This window comes from Scardinius erythrophthalmus (genome assembly GCF_964197995.2).
Source record: "Scardinius erythrophthalmus genome assembly, chromosome: 7".
In the NCBI taxonomy this organism is placed as follows: domain Eukaryota; kingdom Metazoa; phylum Chordata; class Actinopteri; order Cypriniformes; family Leuciscidae; genus Scardinius; species Scardinius erythrophthalmus.
Window position 1 is genome coordinate 6,882,459 of NC_138227.1, and position 19,813 is coordinate 6,902,271.

At 38.4% G+C, this 19,813-nt stretch overlaps 1 protein-coding gene across 3 annotated transcripts in view; it reads left to right on the top strand.

The window, feature by feature from the left end:
• LOC308693960 (alpha-2-macroglobulin-like) overlaps positions 1–19,813 on the top strand; it is a 72,661-nt gene that overhangs the window by 33,837 nt on the left and 19,011 nt on the right. For all 3 annotated transcript variants that reach the window (XM_081371152.1, XM_081371153.1, XM_081371154.1), the window contains 8 exons: positions 1,425–1,546; positions 1,627–1,678; positions 2,430–2,513; positions 2,603–2,779; positions 2,891–2,966; positions 3,640–3,796; positions 3,938–4,012; positions 4,797–4,959. In XM_081371152.1, the coding sequence (XP_081227278.1) occupies positions 1,425–1,546; positions 1,627–1,678; positions 2,430–2,513; positions 2,603–2,779; positions 2,891–2,966; positions 3,640–3,796; positions 3,938–4,012; positions 4,797–4,959 (906 nt within the window). The remainder of the gene's footprint in view (positions 1–1,424; positions 1,547–1,626; positions 1,679–2,429; positions 2,514–2,602; positions 2,780–2,890; positions 2,967–3,639; positions 3,797–3,937; positions 4,013–4,796; positions 4,960–19,813) is intronic.

Below are 19,813 nucleotides of genomic sequence, written 5' to 3' on the forward strand. Positions count from 1 at the left end.
AAGTAGAAATATCACAGATTGTTTTTTCATATTTCTTTTTTCTGTATGATCATAAATGACGGCGTATTTTAAGTTTATGTTGCTGCTATGTGAAAAAAATCCAGCAAAACGCGCTGGCGCGTTTGTCGACCCCAGAGGGTTAAAAGCTAAATACAACATTCTTTACCGTGATCTTTTGTATGGAAGCATATTTGAAATAGATTCTTAAAATTTGTTATTCTTCAGTACCACCAAAAGTTTCTCTGAGTTTTCAGATTTTTTCGGATTTTCCATTCATTTCCTATGGTCGGTCATTTTTGACCGGGAGGAAGCTAAGTGTGACTTTTTTTTTACGACCCTTTAACATATCCGAATCAAGTCCATGATTTTTTTGTGTGTTCAGATAGCTAATACAGCTAAGTCACCAAGTGTCATCCCATTCCGATGAAGCAAAAAAAATAAAAAATCGAAACGTACAAGTTTTCGGTCATTTTTGACCGAAGAAGCCCAGAGGGTTAAATGTTGATAAAAAACTATTGCAAAATGATGGCTTTTCCGTTAACCGATGTTATGCGACTAAAACATTGTTTCCCTCTAACGTCATTCCCTCTAACGTCATTCCAAAAATCATGGCAACGGATGTTGGTAGTTTTACATATATCGCAGCCACCGCACTAGCCATTGTTTTCAATCGAAGGAGACGTAGACGTGTTATCCAAGCATTATTGGCAAGGGAAGATGTTAACGTAAATGTTAAACATGCAATTTAACCGTGTTTCCATTACCCTTCAAATTGCACGAATTGAAAATGTAAATTGAAAATACACCCATTGGAAAGACGTCAATTTCGCAAAAACTTCATGCTCGCATGAGGTGGTTTTTCAGGCTGTTCGAAAAAGGAATATTTTGCTAAATATTTCGCTCCTTAAACTATAAGGGGCTTTCCTTGCCATTAATGCTTGGATAACACGCCTACGTCTCCTTCAATTAAAAATAATGGCTAGTGCAGTGGCTGCGATATACGTAAACCTACCAACTTTTGGCTTCTCGCAAGATGAAAAAATTATGTTTTAGTCGCATAACATCGGTTAATGTGAACAGCATCAATTTCACAAAAGTGTTTTATCGACATTTAGAAAATACCGCAAAAGTTTTGCACAAATTATAATGGAAACGTGGCTACAGAGGAACTGTGAATGATCGTGTGAAGAATAAGTTCAGGTCACCTGTAAATGTGAAAAATCTGTTTCCATTGTAGTTTGCGAAATATTCCTTTTTCGAATTGCCTGAAAAACCACCTCATGCGTGCATAAAAATGTTTTTTTCGAAATGGACGTGTTTACGAAGGGGGAACTTAATTTGTCATTTTTAGTTTGCTCAATTTGAAGGGTAATGGAAACGCGTCTGTTTCTCAGTTGTATATTCACGTATGTCTTGTGTTGTAGGAGTCTTGAATATTACAGTCAGTGCAGAGGCAGAGGCGTCCCAGACTGTGTGTGACAATGAGATTGTGAGCGTCCCGGAGAGAGGACGCATTGACACGGTCACACGAAGTCTGCTCGTACAGGTCAGCACACGTCATCATTTACTCATGATCTTAATGCTGCTTGTGTATGATGTGTTGATGTGATTGATTTTCTGCTGCAGGCGGAAGGAACTGAAAAGACAGAGACTCGCAGCTGGTTACTGTGTCCAAAGGGTTAGTCTGCAGATATTTCAGATGTTTTGGTGTACAAGCGCTGATAATGCTGCAACCCTCTTTGTCTTCTAAACACAAACTCCAACTTCATGAAAATAAGTACACATTGCATCGAGGACATTTTGAGGACACAACAAATTTGAGGACCAATAGAGGGAGCTAAAATATGCTCATATGTATCGGACATTTGTCAATTGAGAAAGTTTAAATTTGCCTTACATGACAACTGTAGTTTAGTTGTTCAGCTGTGCCAAATTTGGAAATTGTGGCCATTTTCTCCCCTTTTCTAAAGTGCTTGAATCACAATAATTCCTGTTTGTGATTATATTATTATTATTGGGACTTCACAGGTGGTATTAAAATTAGGGCTGTCAAACGATTAATCGCGATTAATCGCATCCAAAATAAAAGTTTGTGTTTACATAATATATGTGTGTGTATGGAGTATAATTATTTTCTATATATAAATACACACACATGCATATATATTTAAGAAAAATGTGTTATTTATATATAATATAAATATATATACACAGTATATACATACAAATAATTCTTAAATATATACATGCATGTGTGTGTATTTATATATAGAAAATAATTATACACCGTACACACACATATGTTATGTAAAGACAAACTTTTATTTTGGATGCGATTAATCGCGATTAATCATTTGACAGCCCTAATTAAAATGTTTATAGCGTTACTCTGCTGATCACTGATGTGTTTCTGTCTGTCTGGTTCATAGGTGACAGTCTCTCAGAGGAAGTGGCTCTGACTCTTCCTAAAGATGTGATAGAGGGATCAGCCAGATCCTCTGTTTCAGTCATTGGTAACATTTACAAACATGAGCAGAAATGAGGAGATTGGCTTTAGACTTAAAATAAAATGTAGTGAGTGTCATTTGTGTATGGTTTACAGGCGACATATTGGGTTGTGCACTGAGGAACCTTCATGGATTATTACGGATGCCGTACGGCTGTGGAGAGCAAAACATGGCTCTTCTTTCTCCCAATATTTACATTCTGGAGTATCTGGAGAACACGGAGCAGCTCACCTCGGCCATCCGAGAGAGAGCCACAGGCTTCCTGCAGAGCGGTGAGAGACAAAATCATGTCAAGAAAATACTGAGATGGTTTGATACCAAATTATACATTATTCAACACTCAAACAAACTGTTGAAGTGTTAACCATTATCACACTAAACAGGATACCAGAGACAAATGAACTACAAGCATTTTGATGGATCATACAGCACATTTGGTGATGGTAAAGGGAATACATGGTAAATATATTTTCACTATTACTTTTGTTTAACCTTTAATCAGTGTTAAAAAAGGACAACACTTAAGGTGTTACTTAAAAACACTTAAAAATGCTCTCTGTTGCAGTGACATACGTGTGTGTTTGTGTGCGTGTGTGTGTGTATGAGATAGAAAGTTCGTTCTACTTTTTATTTATGCTCTAGGACCAGACCTTGTTTTATTTGTAAAAATTTTCAGATTTATAATGGATTTACTTTAATTTTTTTGACAAACAAAATTAAAAAAAGTCATTTTTTTCATTTTCCCATTCATTTTCAATGAATGATTTCATTTTTTACCCCAAACACCTTAAATGGTAAAAAAAATGTTACACACCTTTAGAACAACCAAATCAAGCCCAGTTTTTTTGTGCATGTTTAGATAGATTATTTAGGAAAAGTCACAGAGTTTCATGCCCCTGCGATGAAGGTAACACTTTTAAAAAATGAAGGAAAAGTCCATTGGGGTCATTTTGACCCCAAACAGTGATTAAAGGTTAACAGAAATAATATCAAGGTAATCTACAATAATAAACACAATTTACACATTTAAAAAATTGTCTTAGTTCAAATGACTTGTTTTGAGGTTTATGATGGATGGAATTCATTGAAACACCTGATGACATTTTTTTAATTATATCTTCCACACCATCAGGTTGACTGCCTTTGTGCTGAGGTCCTTTGGCAAAGCACAGAAATACATATTTATTGATCCAAAAATTATTCAGAGAGCAAAGAATTGGTTAATAAGCAGACGGGATTCAGACGGCTGTTTTATCCAACAGGGAACACTGTTCAACAACAGAATGAAGGTCTGTCATCTTCTCTCTATCTCTCTATCTATCGTCTTTATTCAGACTTTCTCAAGCCAACATCACAGTTTGTCTGATGAACTTTCCTTCAGTGGTTTGAGTGTGTTGATTTATTTATCCTTTATTTCTAATAAATTCTAGGGTGGGGTGAATGATGATGTGACCATGACTGCCTACATTACTGCATCATTGCTTGAACTGGAAACTCCAGTCACAGTAAGTTCATCTGTAGGAAACATGGTACACTGTTAAAAGTGATCAGTTGACTTAAAGGAGCAGTTCAGTTTAAAATGAAAATTTCCCCATGATTTACACACCCTCAAGGTATCCTAGGTGTATATGACTTTCTTCTTTCAGACGAATGCAATCTGAGTTATATTAATAAACACTCTGACGCTTCTGAGCTTTATATTGGCAGTTTGCCAGATTGCAACTACCAGTTTGAAGCTCATAAAAGTGCATCCATCCATCATAAACAAACTCCACACTGCTCTGGGGGGTTAATAAAGACCTTCTGTGGAGCACTTTTATGATGAATAGATGAGCTTCTTTGAACTTCAAACTGATGTATGCAATGATGCAATTCACTGCCATTATAAAGCTCAGAAGCGTCAGGGTGTTTACTAATATAACTACGATTGTATTCGTCATATACACCTAGGATAACTTGAGGGTGAGTAAATCATGGGGTCATTTTCATTTTAACTTTAACTTAAAAAAAATTTGGTGAAAACCCGTTGCCTCAAAATTAAGTAAGTATTAAACTTATGCTTAATCGAAAAAAAGAAGTAATGTGGAATTGTCAAGTTCACATAACTTAATTTTTTCAGTTAAGAATTGAGTTTATTTACTTAATAATTTTAAGGCAACGGGTTTGCTAAAAAAATTTAAGTGAACTGAACACCTTTTACAGTGTAAACTTCATCTGTAGGAAACATGGTAAAAACTCATAGAAAAATTACTCTCACAGCGTCTATTCCTCTGTGTTTTTTTGTCACAGGATCCTGTCGTCAGTAAAGGTTTGTCATGCTTGAGGTCCGTCATTGAGAATATCAAAAACACTTACACCACTGCCCTGCTCGCCTACACTTTCAGTCTGGCTAGAGACACGGACACTCGACAGCAGCTTTTCAAGAAACTGGAAGATGTTGCTATTTCAGATGGTAAGAGGTTTGTTTCTGATGACTTTCTGTTGTCTTTTATGACCGTACTATTGTTTTTAGTAACACTGTAGAAAACTGTTCCATCATTAATGAGTAACTACGCAGGAACAAATGAGTTACACACTATTAACATTCTTGTAACTGCATTCTAGTCATTACTAGTGTGTTCTCATGATCTTCAGTTTAGAATACTGATCCAAATTATTAGTAGTTCCTTTAGAAGGATGTAGTAACACTTGAGTCATTACTAGTGGATTACCATTATCTTACATTATGCATTATGGATTATTAACATTAAAGGTGCTCTAAGCGATGCCACGCGTTTTTTTTTCAACATTTTTTGTCACGTACAGCCAGTGATGGGCAAGCTACTTGATATGTGTAGTGAGCTAAGCTACCAGCTACTCTACAATAAATTCAGCTTCACTACACAGAAGCTACCACCCATAAAAATGTAGCAAGCTAAATTACAAACTGTCAAAAGTAGCTTGATATGCTACATTAGTAGCTACTTTCAGTTAATCAAAATGCATGCCAAGTCAATGCAATTTTAGTGATCAACACAACTGTCAGTCAGATAAAGGCTAAAATATGATTCATTCATTGAACAATAGCCCAACACACACAAAAATAAATACAAATCAGAGCACATTTTTAGCTCTAGTTACGCAAGAATGCCTTTTGAAATTGTAAATAAAATAAAGTAAGAAAAAATTATAGCAATAATAATAATAATAATAATAATTCGTTACATTTATATAGCGCTTTTTCTGAGACCTCAAAGCGCTTTACATAGAAAGGGGGAATCTCCTCAAACACCACCAATGTGCAGCATCCACTTGGATGATGCGACGGCAGCCATATTGCGCCAGAACGCTCACCACACACCAGCTTACTGGTGGAGAGGAGACAGTGATGAAGCCTATCAGTATATGGGGATGATTAGGAGGCCATGATGGATGGGGCCAAGGGGCAAATTTGGCCGGGAAGTCGGGGTTACACCCCTACTCTTTTTCAAAGGACATCCTGGGATTTTTAATGACCACAGAGAGTCAGGACCTCGGTTTAACGTCTCATCCGAAGGACGGTGCTCTTTGACAGTATAGTGTCCCCGTCACTACACTGGGGCATTAGGACCCACACAGACCACAGGGTGAGCGCCCCCTACTGGCCTCACTAACACCTCTTCCAGCAGCAACCTGGTTTTCTCAGGAGGTCTCCCATCCAGGTACTAACCAGGCTCAGCCCTGCTTAGCTTCAGTGGGCAACCAGTCTTGGGCTACAGGGTGATATGGCAGCTGGCTGTAAGCAATGAGCCTGAATAGGACAAAAAGATGAGTTTAGTTTACAAATTAACATATTTTCCTAAGAACTGTTATTTAACTGTTGTTTATACTAACAATAGCCCAATAGCTAGAACTAAAAATATATTTTGTCTTGCATAGGCTAACAGTGGACCTAGCTTGTTATTGTCCAGCTGTTTGGACTTCATCAATTATTCCATTCTCCCACCTCTTTCCTACTTAATTCGTTTCGTTAGCTGATTTAAGCTTGATTTCAGGGGTTCTAGATCAGGATGCTCTCTGCACACGAAAGTTCTCTTGCTCACTTTCCCTCTCTGCCGTGCGCGCACGCTACGCGGTTTGAGCACAGTCTCTGTCTCGCATGCGTGCTCGCTCTAGATTCCAGGAGATTTTAACTAATTTGCGGCATAACTAGTCGATCACGAGTGGCTCAACAGGTAGATCTATAGATAAACTCATCTTTCAGGCATTTGAACGACCGGGTTGACACTTCAGCGTGAGAAATCGGGGGTGTGGCGTGTGAGCGTGTGAAACCAATCAAATGCATGTCTCACGGCCAATGCGTGAGAGTTGGCAGCTCTGACTGTGTGTGTGTCGCTTACTGTCTATGGTGTGTTGTCATCGTAAACATTAGTCTGTAGGCCTACGCATGCGCTTGTACCCGGCGTGTTGTCGTCGACACAGAAACATCCTGTTTTCCTAAATTATGTGTTTGATGGCTGCAGGGAAACGCTGTTATGTGTGAAATGTCAGAAATGTCCAGGAGAAATTAGCTTTCGAGGACGCTACTGCGCTACTTGATCAATAAAAGAGCTTAGCTACTGAAAACTTACTTGGTTTTGTAAATAGCGACGTTATTGCCAAGCTACTGACAAATGTAGTTAAGCTAGTAGCCTACTGCCCATCACTGCGTACAGCAAACATCTCCTCACTATCCGCTGCCTGTCCACTGAACACACTGTAAAAAAACGCGGTCTCTCTAGACACCACAGGCTCTACAAACGGCAACAAAAACAAACTGGGCTCACCCGCACCACGAAACACAACAAACAGTGTTCCAGCCAATAACCGACAAGAAGTATTTGAGGGTGGGGTTTGGGGTTTAGTGCGCGTACTAGGGCTGCAACAAATGATTATTTTGATAATCGATTAATCTAACGATTATTAGAACGATTAATCGACTAATCATCGATTATTTCGCCGACTAATCAGTAATCACGATTATTCAGCTTTTTCAATTAGTTAAAAACACTGAGTTATACATATTTTAACTAATATATAAAAAAGAAAATCACTTCAGCTTTTGAAATGGTTGTTTTAATGAACTTTGAGCCAACTAAACAGGGGTGTGTTTCCCGAAAGCATCGTTGGCCAACTATGGTCGCAAGTTCATCGCAATGTCCATTGAACTCTATTGGTAACGACGGAAATTGCGACCATAGTTGGCCAACGATGCTTTCGGGAAACGCACCCCTGGTCATTCTCTTTAAGTTTTCAGATTTCTGTCCAACTCAAATCTCACACAAATGCTCTCTAAGCATTGTTTAAATATTCTGTTATCTTTCAATAGAAAAAATAAACCTAAATTAATCAGCTGCATTACAGACAAACTTTATCTGCAAACAATTATTATAAGCATAACATTTAAAAAAAAATGACATGACAATTGAGCTGACAGACATTCTCATTCACCTTTTAATTTACAGTATGAAAAAGTAACTGACATGATATTCTGCATAACATCTCCTTTTGTAAGTCTTCATGGATATGGAACAAAATACAAGTGATAAGACCGTAATACCTAATAGTGTTACAATAATAAAAACAGCCCTGACTCCTAAGCTCGATCAAGCTTTATTCTATGCAAAAATAAATCATCACATTACTGTAATTATATTATTATTGTTAATATTATTACTATTATTAGTTGTATTGCATTCTCTAATAAAGAGATTTACTGCTAGTTATTTTAGCTCCAGCTGGAAAACATTCACCTCTCACCGGCTCCTCTTGTTTCCTCTTTAAGTGCTTTACATGCATGTTGTGCTCCCGTGAAAAGCAAGTTCCGCCTTGCATGTATTGCATACGACAGTATTCTTGGTTTGAAGTTTTGTGAAACTTTCAGACACCTTGCTAGTACGGATTCGTTTGCACTCCGTCATAATTCGCGCTGTTTTCTCTTCTACCGCAATAGCATTTGTAACGGCTGCATTACACTCTAGCGCTACAGCGCCGTAGCGGTCAAATCGCGATAGCCCTAGCGCGTACACATGAAGGGGATGTGGAGGAGAGAGAAGCATGAAGAGGGAAGTTTGAATTATGGCCGACACACGACCAAAACGACGACGTTCTGATGAACAAATTGCAAAGAAGAGGGACAAGGATAAGGAACGCGCGAAGTAGCCTACCGAATTTACATCAGAAAAACCTTCGAAAGGTGGCGAGAACTCCGCCGGCAGAAGGGCTTCCAATCCGACATTCAGTTGCTGTGTTTTTGCAGAACTGGTGGGTAAATCCATTTTTCTTTCTAAACTGATATTTCATGTTCGCCAAACCAACAGGATATAATTAGCTAGAACCAGGGGTTAAATTGGGATTTATTATGTGGGGGGGCTCTCCCTAGGGGGGTCCGGGGGTATGCCCCCCCTGAATTTTTTTTGAAAAATAAACTATTAAATGGCATTTTCTGGAGAGTTTTGTGCAAAGAAATGGAGAAATTGAGTCTTACATGATATGTGAAAAACTGCAAGGTTAAGAGCATATTTGCATTGTTGTAGTATCAACAGGTATTAGGACATTTAGCATTTACATTACTGTTAATCAGCAGTTGTGGAATGTAACGAAGTACAAATACTTCGTTTCTGTAGGCCTACTTTACTTAAAGGTATAGCTGAGGATCTTTCCGAATTTTAGATAAGTCCCGCCCTCTCCACTTTTTGAAAAGTTTGATTGATTCACCAGAATGATTGACAATTAGGAGGACCAATAGTATAGGGTATCCACCCGGAAGTAAAAAAAATCCTCCGCTATACCTTTAAGTAGAATCAATAGTGCATACTTTTGACTTTTACTTAGTTACATTTTGCAGCAATTATTATACTTTCTCATCTCTACAACGTTTCGGTACATTTTCTGATCAGTTTTCCCCTGCCAAAACAGGGATTGAAAAAAATGTCCTGTTTTCGGTGCTGATGCGGTGGTGACGCGTTCATGTAAGGGTGGCGCTGCCAATAAAGCACCTAAAAGCTGTCACATAGAACCGGCAAAAGTAATGATTATGAATATGTAAAATATAGCAAGGAGACATTTTAATTGTTTATTAATAAACAAGTGTTTTCTGTGTCAGTGCCCTGCATAGATGAAGTTGACGATGCTATCCTCGCAATCTTCGCAGTGAACTGCCAGAGAGAAATGCACATTTCATACGGATTACACAAGCAGCGGTCTGTTTTCTTTCGTTTTGTATTGTTCTGTTTAAAAGAAGACCTTCCAAGCTTTCTATAGATATATTTATCAGGTCTGTCAGGCAAGTAGGCTCCCTTATACGCTTCGGTTCATTTATGAGACGAGAGTCCAGTTCACTCGCCGGCGCGTCCGTGTCGTGATTATCTATTGTCTATATACTATATTTACTTGATTAAACATTGATTAAAATTAAGATACAATTAATACAAAACGAAATTCATTTTAAAGAAAGGCTTTGTGCTTTCTGTTTGAGGTCTCAGTGAAAGTTTTAAACAGTCTTTTAGTGCCGCTTTCAGAGCGGTCCCGTCGTAACATTGTTTTTTCCTCATAAATGCGAACATGAAAAATAAAATAAAATCAATATGTTATGTTCTGTGGAGAACCAACCCTTCATCCGGAGGGTAGTATTACTTTGGTTTGCAGTGTAATTCATAGAATTACAAAAAAATATTTTGCCACCTAAAAGTTAAAGATTTTTTGTGTCACGTCCACGGCATGTGTAGCCTATTTCCCTCATATTAAATATAAAACGCTTGATTACACATTGTATTACCTTGTTATGATAGTGACCCATACAATGTGCCAAACATTTTTTCCTTACCTTGTCATTCAAGGCCAGGGCACTTTTTGTACAACCAACGTTGTGCTGAACTTGACAAAACTGAACTGTTGCTGCAGCGGCGGCCAGCAGCTCGGGTTTTATTTTTTATTTAGAAGGTTCTGGAACTTACGCGCTTCCACATCCCGCGCAACTACGGATCTCCCAGGAACATTCATTATTGCTGTACATTTATCCATGTCGGAGTTCTGAGTAGTAGCCTATCTGTAGATGCCAGAGGTGGGAGTAAGTCACACATGTGCAAGTCACAAGCAAGTCTCAAGTCTTCAACCTTCAAGTCTCAAGCAAGTCCAAGTCAATTTTGAGAAAAGCAAGTCAAGTCAAGTCAAGTCACTGCTTTAAGTCAAGCAAGTCAAGTCAAGTCGTAGCTTGGGTCACAAGTCATTGGCAAGTCATACAAACGTTTGATGATTTCACTGAATTTATATATTAAAATAAGTTAAAACTACAGAAGTTGTGGACTATGGTTTTATTTGCAACATTTTTTTTTTAAAATATGCATTTCCACATACAGCTGAGTGGTTACTACAATAAAAATCTAAAAAATAAAAAATAAATAAAATTTCAAACTACATAGCCTAAAATGTAAATGTAACTGAAATTAGGCCAACATTAAATCATGAAAAAATAAATATGCCTCAAACATTGCAGAAGACCATTAAAAGGTATTAAAACAATTCACAAAAAGTATAATGGTTTCTATGCCACCAAATGGTATTCTTCAAACTGGCATCCCCTTTATATAAGTTATATATTTTTAAATATGAAGTTAAATCCGTCTAGGCTAATTATAAAAATAACTCATACTAGGGCAATTTTTCCACCACATTTTGAATTTTGGGTGCATATTAATTCTGCTGGCATTTTGCCCCCGACCCCCTGATAACATCTAACCCTGCTTTAAGAGAAACATAAAACACGACAAAACATTAAAAAAAATTATGTTGTTTTTTGTCATTGGAAAGAACGACATATTTGCCTTTAAAGCATGATTGGAAAGAAATGTGGCAAATGTTATACAAAACATATGCCATCATTAATTATCATTTGAATATTGACAACATTAAGCTTTATAAAGAGGCATGCTGTTTTGACCAATATTCTCTCTAGATTTAAAGATTTAGTTTTAAAGAAAGTCAAATTAACAAACAGGTTAAACAAGCCATAGCTTACTTTTAGACGTGGTGAATGAAGTTCGACTGTTCGAGGTTGTGATGGTCGTCCGATATCCCTTGCCAGTTATTATGCATACAGCAAATCTTCTTGTATGAATATGGTCAATTTTAATCTTTATATCCAAAAAGAAACGATGCTGGGAGATGCCATGGGACAACGATGCCTCGTGTTTTTGTATTTAGCGCGCTCACCGCGATGTGTTTTTTCTGGGCTTGTGCAGCGTCACGCAATCGCGACTGGCGTCAATGGTTCCGTTGCTTTCATTTTGTTCATCAATTGATGTTGCGATGATTTATCATACAGTTCAAGTCAAGTCAAGTCTCGAGTCATTGGATCTCAAGTCAAAGTCAAGTCGAGTCATTTTCTTAATTTAGTCAAGCAAGTCTCAAGTCCTTAAATTTGCGACTCGAGTCTGACTCGAGTCAAGTCATGTGACTCGAGTCCCCCATCTCTGGTAGATGCGCATGGCATGCGCGAGCGGTGCGCGATCATGGTCGACTGACAACGAGATTAAGCAGCTGAACAAGAGTACGGCCGTGTCCCGATTGTTCTCATCTCAGCTCCGCCGAGACAAAATAGACATGCCATTTCAAAATCTTTCATTTATAATCAGAAATATGTTTTCAAAAGCATCACTTTCATCAAATTTTATGTGATTGTGACATAATTTCCAGTAGGCAACTGACTGCAAACGAGCAGGCTTATGTGCCGGGGCTGAGCCCCGGAGAGCCCCGGCCCAATTTAACCACTGGCTAGAACTATGTAACTGCCGTTCGGTATTTATGGAAAGGAGTCGGACCACCGGAGGAAAATAGGGGAGGGTCATGTCTTTTTATTCTTTGTTGAGGGGAGGGTCATCCAACAGAGAGAGAATGGAGGGTCCTTTCAATCAAACTTTTGACAGGTTTATTGCTTTATGACCCTCTAAGCCCCGCCCCCTTTGACCGTGGGAATTTCCCACGCTAGCTCCTCCCACTTATGGGCTGTACGTACACACCGTGGGAAAATCGAACTTACGCCACACCTCCTTATGGGTTGAACATCTGAAGCGTGAGAAATTTCCCACGCTCAGTAGTTCTAAACAGTGTATATTTAAAACTTTTTTAAGAAATAAAAACATAGTCAAGAGTGTGAGATCAGTGTTTTTTATTAAAGAAGACAGATGTACATTCATCACTTTAAACGTTAAACTTTTAAGGTTAAAAAACATTAAAACATTAATGAAATGAGTTGAAATTGCATTTTTTTCTCTAAAAATAGTTATTAAAAAATGAGATGTTAAAACATTAAAACAACATTGACAAAAAGATAATTTTTAAAATGTTGACTTGTAAGCATTTAACTTTCACACAGTATTTTGTAAAACTTTTTACATAAAACACAAACACTGTTAAAAAGTGCTACGTTTTTACATACCAATTGTTAAAGGAGTCAGAGTTTAAAAGATACAAAAGTGTTTTGTTGTAGTGGAGCAGAGTGGACAGCGTCCTCTCACTCCGGAGCCCAGTCAGAAATGAAGCTCTCTGACCCTTCCAGAGAGACAGACCCAAACTCCGCCCCTATCCCACCCACAACAGATGTCATCGTGGGAATCTCCCACACTCCCTTCAAGCTCCCAAATTGAAAACACATCCGGTCATCTTGGTGGCCGAACTTAAATGACCAAAGAAAACCGATGCAACGGCTCGAAGAGACCACACCCCCTAACACACCCCTCTCAAAGCTGAGAGGTCAATTTTGATTTAAGGGTGTGTAAAAAATGACGTCACGTGGGAATCCCCCACCCCTCCCTCCCTCCCTCCCCACAACGTCACAGTCACATGAGATGTTTAAAAAGGAGCGCAAACTTACAGTGAAATACTACCTGTGATTTTACAAGATAATCTACAATGGCAACGGCTGGCCCTCCGAAAACTCCAGAGAGAAACATTGCTGAAGCTATGGAAGATTTGACTTTAGCTCCACGAAAAAAACGAGGAACGCACGGGCCATGCTTAACGCAATTTCTTCACGAGCCGGAAGATTCTGTGATATATAGTTTTCACTTGTCAGATGGACGTGCGTGTACATATGATTATGACAAAATCAACAGAGAAGTCAGATTTTTTAACGTGGATAACAACGAAAGATTTACCAGAAACTCCACGGATGAACCTTCGTTAAAATTCACTGAAAGAGATTGGGTTTTATTCTATTCAAAAGTGTGGCCGGATTTACAAGAAGGTACGGACACGCCTCTTTTTATCGGTGAATGGAATGGTTTAATTATGGGTACGAGATACCGAATTTTAGGGGATCAGATTAACAAGCACCTGAACGATTATGTTTTTATTCTCTGTAGCGACTGTGGTGCAAATCCGGAATTTCAATGGCCTATATGTGAAAAAGATCATTTGAAATTATATGATCTCAAATTCATGTTCCAATGGAAAGATCTACCTGTGATGGCTAAGATTTTTTCCAAGGTAGATCAGCTTTTCCACTGGACCCATGCATACGAGCGTTACACAAACATCAAAGTGAAGCTCTTTCACCCAGAGTGGGATGTACCGTGTAGGAAGGGCTCCCGCATAACTCCACCCACAATCTACAAACTTTAAAAGGGGTGTCTCTTGAAAGCTTACCTCATTCACGCATCATGTCTCAAGGAAGTGACTCTTCTTCACAACTAATTGGAACTACTGATGGATTACCGGATGGTACAGATGGATTACCTCACAAAAGCATCGATTGGATAAATAAATTTTGTACAGATCTCGGATACCACAATTTGGCTTTCCTCAGAAACTACGGAGTTTCAACACCCTCTCCCGCGAGCGAGACCCCAGACACAACTGTCGATGAGACGGACGGATGTCTCGGGGATACAGGTCACCGGATTATCAAAGCTATTTTAGCTCTCATTCTGGAAATTTTGATTGACAAACAAATGAAGAAAGACTGTCTCGGCTGCACAGTGGATCATCCTTCGCAGACAAGACACAGTTGCTTGTTTGAACCTTGTGCATATTATTTTTACGGATGTTTTGAAGAAATCAGTCTGAAACTTCACACCCCGGAATTAAAAAACATATTGGCTCAGGCCTTGAGTCAGTACGGAGGCAAACCTCATCTCCAGAGGATTGAGGGAGCTGTTGAGGTAATTTTATACGGCCTCAAAGATGAAATGTACATAGTGGAACAATTATCTTTAATCCGTGAGAAATTAATCGACGAATCATGCGAGGAAATCATTTACACGGCTGTGGATAAATGGAAACTTGCTGTATCTGAAGATCCGGAAATCACACAGGTTTGAAAATGGGAAACTTCTGCTCTACCTCATGGATTACAAAATATTTCTTTAAATCACGTGTTAAATGTGGAATATCTAGCCTACTCCACAAGATTATCCGGAATAATTGGAATACAAATACCGTCATAACTTCGGATGAAAAACGGGTGATGGATTTAATGAATGTCGTGAGAGGATTATCGGACGAATGGGATCATATGATAAACATTTCTGTCACTTGCGACAACATACCATCTGCTGTCATCAAAAACATTATCGATCTAATGTCTAAAGATCAGAACTCTCTTTTTAGAATAGGAAATATATTGTGTATTTGTACGTATGTAACAGATGTCTGCAGTTTGTTAAGTAACGAAAACCCTGATGTATGTAATATTATTGATTTTATAGTCGAATACATTATGGAGAAGAATTTTGAAATGTCTGTGAAATTTTATTTTTTGTTTGTGTGATATAATAAAATCATTTTCGTTGTTTTCAAATGTTTTTTTGTAACGTTATATTGTAAAATAATAAAAAAAAGTTTGACTTTTATATTGTGAAATAAAAAAAATGTTTGTAACTTTCTAATAAAATAATTTTCGTTGTTTGGAAATGTTTGTGACTTTTATATTGTGAAATAAAAAATGTTTGTGACTTTTATATTGTGAAATAAAAAATGTTTGTGACTTTTATATTGTGAAATAAAAAAATGTTTGTGACTTTTATATTGTGAAATAATAAAATAAATAAATACTGAACAAATTTGTAATTCGAATCATTATGACTGAAATCTCATAGCGTTGACATGGCAGAACTAATGAAAAAAATATATTACGACCCAGCGAGCTCTGGAGCTTTAGGGGGTAAAGATAGATTAAAACAAGCTGTATTAGAACAACACGGTGTAAGATTATCTGATAAAGACGTGAGTGATTGGCTCGCTAGTCAGGACACATACACACTCCATCGAACCGCACCAATACATTATAAACGGAACCGCGTAGTGGTGTATGGGAAAGACCAACAGTTCCAGGCTGATTTAGTCGATATGACAGCATACTCAAAAGAGAACGACAATATTAAATATATTTTAACTATTATTGATATTTTCTCAAAATACGCGTGGACAAGGGTGCTCCAAAATAAATCATCGTCCGAAGTAACTAAAGCTTTTTTGTCCGTTTTGAAAGAGGGACGTGTACCCATCAAACTACAGACAGATAAGGGTGCAGAGTTTTTCAACAGGCCTTTTCAGCAGATGATGAAAAAATATAATATAACACATTTTGCAACAGCTTCTGAATTAAAAGCGAGTGTAGTCGAAAGGTTTAATAAAACTTTAAAAGGGCGAATGTGGAGGTATCTTACAGCTATAAATTCCAAACGCTACTGTGATATATTGCAAGATTTGACAGATGGGTATAACTCCAGTTATCACAAATCCATAAAAATGCGACCGCTGGACGTAAATAAAGAAAACGAATCTGTGGTATTCAACAATTTATACGGGAAAATGGTTAAAAAGACACCCGTCTTTAAATTCTCAGTGGGGGATGTGGTCAGAATATCTAAAGTCTGAAATATATTTGCCAAAGGCTATGAGCAGAACTATACCGAAGAATATTTTACAATAGCATCTTGTATACCAAGGGATGTACCGGTGTATAAATTACAAGACTATGATGGAGAAATAATACAGGGTTTTTTTTACGAAAAAGAACTCCAAAAAATCATTGTGAGCGATGATAAATCGTTTAAGGTCGAAAAAATTCTCGATAAAAAGAGACGCGGAAAAGCCACGTACATTTTGGTGAAATGGTTTGGATGGCCATCAAAATTCAATAGCTGGATTCCTGAAAAACAGGTGATTGATCTTCACACTCCTTTAAAACATTAGGAGAGTCGCTCACGTTCTCATTTTTTTTAAAAATGTCTGAGGAGGAGGGGTTCTACGTCACGCTGCCGTGTAATGCATCAGGTCATGTTTACCCCGAAAATCAGATAGGTAATTACAGAACTAGACTGGCAAGAGCAATACATTTAAAAGGATTATGGGAAGTGGCGTTGGTTGAGTTCCACTATCCAAAAACTTGGTATACTTTCAACGAGGAAGACGCTACTTTTATTATTGAATGTACAACATGTTTAAACGTGGATGAACGTAGCAAAGTGCGCGGGGATAGTATTGAAACTTTTCGGAAAGACCTAAAAATAAAATACGGTTATTTTGAGGATATTTTAGTATTACTCAAGGAAATAAACGCAGCTCTTCCACCGCGGGTGCAGCTCAGGTACGATAATATAAAGAATAAGATATCTCTGAAATCAAATCAGAGAGCATCGCTAACGTTTTACGGAAAGCTAGCCATTATTCTAGGATTAAAACCCGGTGTTCCTATTGAAAATCTAAACAGTTCGGATGAACACGAAGACGTGCGCACATACGCACCACACCAGGCTGATATAAGCGGAGGATTTTACACTCTATTTGTATACATAGATATAATAGAATATCAAGCAATCGGTGACGCGTATGTTCCATTATTAGAGACGATACATATTGAACCGACCACTAACAAAGCAGTCAGTGTCAGATACAACAAGCCTCATTACGTTCGTCTTAATAAGAACTACATCTCAGACATTGGGATCGAAATTAAAGACGATCAGAATAAAGACGTACGATTCACCTACGGCAAAGTTGTGACGAAGCTGCACTTTAGACCAGTGAGAAAACATTTGTTTTAAAAATGGCTTATCTCCATCCCTACCAAGAAGACCCCCACCGCTACATATCATATTATCAGGCCCAGACTGGACATGGAATGCCAGGCTATGCCGGAAGTGGAGTCATGTACGGTTCCGGTTTTGCGTCAGGGATCGGAGGTCTCTTTCGTGGATTATATCGTATGGCAATCCCGTTTCTAAGAAGGGGTTTCAGTATAGCAAAGCCACACATAAAAGCTGCGGCAAAAAATATAGTAAGTGATGTAGTCACCAATGCCTTGTCAAAGTCATTTAATAATAATGATAACGCCGAGGGACAGAGCGGTCACGGTCTTATGGTCATGCGCAGAGGGTTAAAGCCACCTGGGACCCGTATGAGGAGGGGGCGTGGTCACGGTATAAAGAAGACTAGACGCGTCACTAAGAAACGTCCAGTTGCAAAAAGCAGACGAAGAAGCCAGACGAAACGTCTCAAAAAATCTACAAGTTTGAAAAGACGAAGCAAGACTATCTTCTAATCATGTCGTTGATCCATGCATTGTCAGACGAATGTATTAAATCCGAACTGGATATTTTTACACTTCCCTTAACTCAGACAGCTATTGAGAAAAACACTTATGTGGAAATCCCCCCAATGTCAGCGATTAATGATGCTTCTCCGATTGAGTTTTTCATTGCAGGGACTGGTGAAGATTACACTGATCTAAATAACACATTATTATATACTCGCGTTAAAATAACCCTGCCAGATGGGTCTGATCCCCCGCAGGGAGCTCCAGTGGGTCTTGTTAACTATCCTGGAGCGTGTATTTTCTCGCAGGTGGATGTGTCGTTAGGAGATCGGTTGGTATCACAGTCGTCCAACACGTATCCGTACAGATCCATTTTGGAGATGCTTATCAATTATGGAAAAGATACCCTAGAAAACAACTTTTCAGCAGCTTTGTTTTACAAGGACACAGCTGGGCACATGGATGCTACAGATCCTGCTGGTGCGAATGCAGGATTGACAAAGAGAGCTGCCTTTACGGACGGAGGCAATGTTCTTGAGTTACTGGCCCCGATACACAGCGATATATTCTTTCAGCCAAAATTACTTTTGAACGGGGTTGATATTCGTATTCGTTTAACTAGAGCAAAAGATGCGTTCTGTCTTATGCGAGGGGACGCGATCGATTATAAACTAAAAATAATCTCCGCATCACTTTTTATCAAAAGGGTGTCAGTTTCGCCCTCCCTCCGCTTGGCGCATGCTCAGGCCTTGCTCACAACCACTTCAAAATACCCGTATGACAAGGTCTGCGTGAAATCCTACTCCGTGCCGGCAGGGGCGCGCATCTCAAACCACGAAAATCTCTTCCTCGGGACTTTACCAAAATCCATCATTATTGGACTGACAGATAACGATGCATTCACGGGATCATACGAGAAAAACCCGTTTTCGTTCAAACATTTTAATATTGAATATTTAAATCTTACCTCAGACGGGGGTCATATCCCAAATCGTCCTTTTCAGCCACAATTTAATCTAGGAAATGCTGTAAGAGAATATTATCAGCTGGTTACCGCTACGGGGAGACATCTGAAGAACCAGTCTCTCGCTATAGACAGGGAGGATTTTCTCAACGGCTACACACTGTTTGCCTATAACCTTATCAGGAAATATTAGGTTAGAAGCCCGTTTTAGAGAACCTCTACAAAACACAGTAAACATTTTGATCTATGCCATCTACGATTCTCTACTTGAAATATCAAATCGGAGACAGGTGCTGGCAGAACACTACTGAAATGAACACTGTGGAGTTAACGGAAATTATGGATAACATCGCATGTAATGTAAATTTTTTAGGAGTACTCGCTAGCGATCATTTTCCAAAAGAACCGCTGACAGATCTCCCGACTCTATTAATCTGTAATACGGATCGATCGGACGAACCGGGACGCCATTGGCTAGCTATGTATATCGATCGAAATGGGGTCGGGTGTTTTTTCGACAGTTTTGGGAATCCTCCGTATTCAGATTTTTTTCCTTCATCCATTCTCGAGTTTCTAAAAAACAATTCTACACAAGTTCATTATTCTACCAGACAAGTCCAAGATTTTACATCAGTCACCTGTGGACAACATTGTGTATTTTTCCTGTATCATATTTCACGGGGTGTTGAGTATAAAGATATAATGAAATTTTACCATAACGATAATCTATTAAGAAATGATACTATGGTGTCTCTTTTTGTGAAAAAATTGAAACCTATGGTCTGTGTTAGTAAAAGATTTAAATGTATC